Source organism: Boleophthalmus pectinirostris, unplaced genomic scaffold (genome assembly GCF_026225935.1).
Source record: "Boleophthalmus pectinirostris isolate CB_2022bp ecotype Guang Dong unplaced genomic scaffold, ASM2622593v1 HiC_scaffold_9, whole genome shotgun sequence".
Taxonomy (NCBI): Eukaryota; Metazoa; Chordata; class Actinopteri; order Gobiiformes; family Gobiidae; genus Boleophthalmus; species Boleophthalmus pectinirostris.
The window spans coordinates 22,692,859-22,699,368 of NW_026571541.1; the positions used below are offsets into that span (position 1 = coordinate 22,692,859).

At 36.0% G+C, this 6,510-nt stretch overlaps 1 protein-coding gene across 2 annotated transcripts in view; it reads right to left on the minus strand.

The window, feature by feature from the left end:
• The window catches only part of LOC110174255 (F-BAR and double SH3 domains protein 2), a 31,216-nt gene that overhangs the window by 9,181 nt on the left and 15,525 nt on the right, over positions 1 to 6,510 (minus strand). For both annotated transcript variants that reach the window (XR_008631485.1, XM_020940320.2), the window contains exons 10-12: positions 6,411 to 6,506; positions 2,318 to 2,434; positions 1,804 to 1,908 (exon numbers count right to left, since the gene is read on the minus strand). Coding sequence is in view for 1 of the 2 variants with exons in the window: in XM_020940320.2 (XP_020795979.2) it covers positions 1,804 to 1,908; positions 2,318 to 2,434; positions 6,411 to 6,506 (318 nt within the window). In the remaining variant the exon portion in view is untranslated. The remainder of the gene's footprint in view (positions 1 to 1,803; positions 1,909 to 2,317; positions 2,435 to 6,410; positions 6,507 to 6,510) is intronic.

A 6,510-nucleotide genomic window follows, 5' to 3' on the forward strand; every position in this document is an offset into this window, starting at 1 on the left:
ACATGTCATTTTCAATATTGTTTTATATTGTTGTATTTATTATTACTTTGTCATCTTATACAAACTCTTAAGCAGTCCAAGATCATTCTAAAGCTATTCAGGAATGGTCCAACTTTGCCTTTTTTCAGTATCAATACTTGTTCAAAGGCGTAAACTAGTTCAGTTAATATCTGGGTATCCATTTTGACAACCCTAATGTATAGTAACTTCTGGCTGCTATTGTAAAAAAAAAAAAAACATATTTGCGATTGTTCTCTTACTAAATGATAAAGTAAACAATACCAGTATAGACATAAGAGTTGTTGTCAGGCCAGTCAGTGATAGAGCTTTATTTAAAGCGAAAAGTGGTCTAAGTTGAATAAAAGTAAGTTGTTAATGAGCAGATTGTCTAAAGGAGCTCGTTTGAGAATATCCTTCCACAGCTCATTAGGACTATTCTCGCTCTGTCATCTCCTAAGAGCAACGCAACGTGAAAACACAGCACTGAAAAAGGTCAAACCATCTCCGTTATTGTTGGGTAATTGAGAATATGTTACTTCTTCAGCACTAGGGTTTATAATAAAGCAATAAATGAAAGCTATGATGAAATGAATGGAATGTGAACCAATGTGTGATAATAATTCAATGCAATTGTGCAAACTAATTGGTACTGTGAGGTTACTTGTTATATGCTAGCTAGTTGTTACCCAATATAAAAGTTGATTGTATGTAGCAACAGAGCTTTTCACTAAGAACAACTCTTTGCTGGGATGGATTTCTTTAATAGTGACAGAAAAGACATTTAAAATAATACAGTTATTATTAGCCTTCAAGAACGAGATTCCTCGTGTGAGGTTAACAGGCATACACCCATTATGTGAATCTCCTACTATTATCAAAATAACACTCAGCTATAGTTATGTGCTTGAGAAAATAAATAGGCTTGAAAATTCTTAAAATGTGACATTTAAAGTTCTTTTTCTCACCTTTCTATTCATGCTAACAAGTCTAAATGGAAGACATGTGACTTGCTTTGGGAAAATGAAGCTTAATGCAAAAATGAGAATATCTCCTTTGCATTCATCTGATGCTGCAGTAACTTGGATAATAACCCTGCACTGCCATCATTCGCTCAATAACTCTCTGATAAGAGCTTGTGATAAAGCCATTTGCACCAGATGAGCACATTAAATATTCATAATCGTACTCAGGCTAGGGCTGCTCATGGATGAGCAATGAATAGAGACAAAGTGAGAGGGAATGAGACAGGAGTAAGTCAAGGCAGGACAGACACCTGAAAAACAAAATTAGACTTTTTACAAATGAATTACACAGACACATACTGTACGTTTTGGACAGAAATAGAACATGTGCAGTCATGTCAGCAGGGGGTGCTAGAAATGTTTGATGGAAATTACATGTGAAGAACAAATGTAATTTACATTCACAAAACCACAAAGTAGAATTATACTACCGAAGACTCAAAATCAACGAAAAAGAATGCACTTGAACAGATCATTCATTGATCTGATATGCAGTGGGGAAGGCTCAATCTGGGCAAGTCAATGCTTGTGTGATAGCTATCTCTGTGGGAATACAAGTAGTAGTGTATGCATAGAAATGAGACACTGTGAACAGATGATGGAATACATGGCTTTGGGGATAGTTTTCTTCTTATTTATCTCTCCCCTTTTCTTTGATTCACCTACTCACTTACTCCCATAAATCCTGTATCCTATGTGCTTTTTTGCAGCAGATATGCTGCTACACAACACAAACTTGATTTCTTGCTCAGTTTTTTGGACAGACTTTAAAGTCACAAACCTCTGATTTGCGAATGCTTTCTTTGGTGTCTTCAATTTTCAGCTCCAAGTCAGCTCTGCCCTGTTCTGTGGTGGGCAGCCCGTGGGTCTCACAGTCCTCCAAAGACTACAAAGAAATTAAATTAAACCATAATTAGAGTGGTTTATGATAGCTGAAATACATGCCCTTAGGCAGACTGACAGCAAGTCACCAGCCTCTCCAACCACCACAACAAACACACGCACACACCACTTTCATATTACGCAATGTGGGTGAAGTGTCTTGCTAAAAGACACAACAACAGTTTTTGCCACTGGTGCCCCACTGTGGCACCGGAGGGTTTGACCACAATGACTATATAAATCCAAAAAAGATATCAGAACTAACTTTGATTTGTTTCATTTCAAAATTAAATTATGTATTTAGATATTATTTTCATCATCCCAACTTCCCAATCCCAAATTCATTTAGCAGTTGAAAATGTGTTTTTGTAATAGTGTGAATGCATGCAGGTACGTGTGTAGGAGTCTCTCACTTTCTTGTAGTGTATAATATTCTTGTGTTCCCGGGCGACCCTGGTGGCCCACTTCCTGGCCTCTTTGTTCAAACTGTGCTCCTCCGTGGTCCCTGTCTCGGACTCCAGCTGGCGGCTCTGTCACAAATGGGAGAAGACACACGATTGGTTATTCAGCCACCTATAGTCAGGCATCAGTGCATGAGGCAGGAGCTGTTAATTAAAGCTAAACTGAACTGTGAGCAGAAGATGTTTCCTTTGCACGTAATTAATATGGCGTGTTGTGAAGCTCTACCGTTTTCACCCTCTGCTCTTATTGGAACCACATGAGGGAAGGCATGACTGCGTGAGATCATGTGAGATTTTGGCATTGTGCTATTTTCCCCCGCGTTTTACATAATAACAATATGGTGAATCTTTCTGAGAAGTCTTTGTGCCATTTGACATCAATTACAAGTATATGCCTTTTTATTATTCATCCATTTCACAGATAATTAAATTCATGTACACAAACATCACACTGGCAGCTCTGGCACAGCTTTAATTGCTTGCAGTATAAGCAAGACACCTGCGCAAGTTGTAAACAGGAAAGAAATCTGACTGAGTGAGCAAAAAGAAAAATATTTATCTAGATGTGTATTCACTAGACTCAAGAGGCCAGCATTACCACAAGCTCATAATGAAAGTGTGCTAGAAGAACTATGTATGCAGTGTTTTGTAATTGTATGTTTCTCTGCACACAAAATCTATTAATTATGAGTTTTTCCAATGACAGAGGTACATAAATCCAGTTAAGTATAGGCACAGAACACATTACACAAGAGATTTACATCTTAATTATATCTCCATTCAACACAGCATATCAGATGAGCAGAACATTCTAAAATACGCCTTTTTATAATAAACTGTTTATTTGGAAAGTAACAATTTCAGGTAGGCTGCAGCAGGCTATAAAAATGCTTGAATGTGAATTTTAAGCACATTGGCACCAAATTATATCAAATTATAGGATTGTGCTATGACAACAACTACCTTACCTGGAATAACTATCATTAAGAAGATTGTTCAACTGTGTCGTTTTGTAGACACTGTGAAAGGGAGGTAAAGAAGCCAAAACAAAATGACAAAAACATGCTTTTGGGGAAGATTATTATATCTATGATTTTAAAAAGTAGCTTTGTCATTCTTTCAGTATGTCATTAAAAAAAAGTCCTATGCAGTGCACTGTACCGGACATTTATGTTATGTTAAGATTTGTTTGTTAGCAAAATGTAGTTAGTTGTTTTCAGTAGAAGGTTTATTGCAGTGTTATGTAATAATCACATTTCACTGTACAATACCATTCCAGCTGCCATAATAACACCATCCACAAGGGGCAGTAGTAATTATAAACAATTACTTTTGGTCTAACACACTATTTTTCTAGTTTAAGTCTACTGATAGTTTTATAAATATACTTACTTATTCTTAACAGTCTATCTGAGCCAGTACTGGAAAACATTTATCGTTCATACAGTAATTGTAATTAGAATATTTACCAGAAGGTTCTGTTTATGTCTAGACATATGAGTAAATGTTAAGAAAGTGGGTAGTTAATATTGCTGGGCTGAAAGAGTAAAATATTTGTCCACATTGTTGAATGTAGACAAATGGAACAACTTGACATTACAAAGGATATGAACTTTAAGGTGACGATGTCGATGTGGAACTGAAAAACCCTGAATAGCTCTTTTGCATATTAGTAATAGTTCATAGTAGGGATTTCGCAACATCAAAGTTTTCTGTTCCCATTATTGTGAGAAGAAACATCACAGTAACCCTATGATTATTGACACATGACCAAACAATGGCAAAATCCTTCATTTTCTTTCATTCCTTTTATGTAATGTGTTAATTCCACCAGTATGTGACCAGCTTCACAAAGTCAAAGTTTCTCATGATAGTAAAGTTAAAGTAACATTAACAACAAGATAAAAAGGCACTAAAGGTTTAGGTTTATTTTTTGTAGTATAGGTTGAATTGAAACTAAAATTGTCAACTGTCAACTACAGATTTTCAGTTCTTACGAATATGCTGTGACCTGAATAATCACAAAAATCTGGACATCCTAAATTCAGGAGTCAGAAGTATGACAATAAAATGAAATAGGTTCACTTGTTAAGGAGTGAATGGACTGTGTATTTGTAATGAAGATGCTATAGCAACAGTGAGGACTACCTGTGCCAGGGTCATTCTCATGGCACTGACGGGCGACGGCTCTATGTCCACCAACTGCTGCACCGAGCTCAGAGTCTAGTATCACACGCGCACACGCACACACAGCACCGGGCCACACAACAACACAGGGAGGGTTAGTGGAAAAAAGGTTGGGAGAAGAGTTAGTCAAAAGCAGGGCTAGAATAGAAAGGCACTAGGAAGAAAAGTGTTAGATTCTAAGTTGAGAATAAAGATTTGAAACAAAATACATTAATGAGAGGCAAGAAACCAGGGACAAGACTTAAACCAGGAGAGAAGACAGGACCAGTGTATAGGACTGACGGGTGAACTCAAGTCAAAGTACATGCAAAATGTTTCTCATCCATAAGTACTATGTAATACTACTAGAGGTGCGTAGAGTAAAAAAAAGTAGAGTCCTGCTCTAGTAAAAGTAACTTAAAAATCAGATTTATAATTTTTATAGTAAATGTATTTTGAAGGACAAAACATTAAATAATGCACAAAATCTCATATTTTTTAATGATCAACATAAAAAAGCATATCTGAAGAAGAAAAACTAATGTTCTGAGTACTATTACTTGAGTACAATTATTACTCAAGTAGGAAGCTGCAGCTTTGTTACTCAAGCAAATGTAACTTATTACTACCCACCTCTAGATACTACTTGAGTGAAAGTAAATTATTGTAAAGTAAACTAAGAATAAATTTTTTGTAAGAACATAAACAATGCACATAATAATATAATATGGAATAATATAAACTAGTTAGTTCCATCTTGTAGAAAAGATTGCTAATAGTAATAATTTTTCTTGAGTGGTTGAGACAATCTTACACAATTACATCTGCGCACATAAAAAGAAGTATTCCCAGCTGACCCATCTATAAATGTTAAAGTGAATCATTTTGAAGACAGAAGATTCATGTGGCCTTTGTCATGCTGTAACTAGACAGCTGTTAACTACAGAGTTCTGTCTTGAATAGTTACCACATGGCATCTCAACAGACTCAAAACAAAGAGCTACTGATGGAGATGATCAGAGCATTGGATTTCAGGTTTCCACGCTGCCTGTTCAAAAGACTATTGATGGGTGTCCATAAAATATTAAACATGGGGAAATGCCTGACAAACAAGAAACCTGCTTGTGATTAGGGAAAGAACATGTGCGAGAACAAAGAGGTATTCAAAACTAGTAAAAGTAAATTAGAAACAAAAAGTAAAGAAAGTGACTGTGCACAATAGAGATAGACTAATATATCTGTTGGCCAATAAACTTTATATAAGGATGATATTTGCATTTTTTTATTTTGCACTTATCAGCTTTAAACTTCCACAACAGGCCGATATTTTGTTTTGGCCAACCAGCTGCCTAAAGAGTACATTCAAAGAGATAATTGCACAAAACATGACTATACTGCTCTCTTAAAGGTTTCTGGTTAAAAAAAAAAAAAGAGTTAGGACTAAATTTAATTACATAATTTGGGAAATAATCAAAATCCGTCATCCTTATATATTAGCAGAGCTTTCAGTTGCTCTGGATTCGAAACAATCAGCATCATCCATGAAATAACCCTTGTTGGTCAATCTGTAGTACACAATACTACTTTTACTAAAACTGCTACTTTTGGCTCTACAGATCTGCAAACTGCAGCAATTCGTAGAGCTATTGAGATCTGTGTTCCTTCAATGTCAAGTATGTTTTAGAAAATATAATGTACCTTGTATGGTATTTACTATTTGCCATTTTTCACCAACATAAGTGAAGCACATATGTTTGCCAAAAGATCATTATCTTGTGGAGTGAAAGGATGTCCTGCAGTGTTAACAGGTTTATATGCAAACACAATGTGAATCATTTAAAGACAGTGTGCATGTATTTATACAGTGCTGCAGCCTCACCGCGTCATATTCACTGGGCTGGAACTGGAAGTCTTGTGCTTTGTGGAATACGGGGTTCTCCTGCATGAATAACTGCTGGTTGTACTCTTGTATTAGCTGG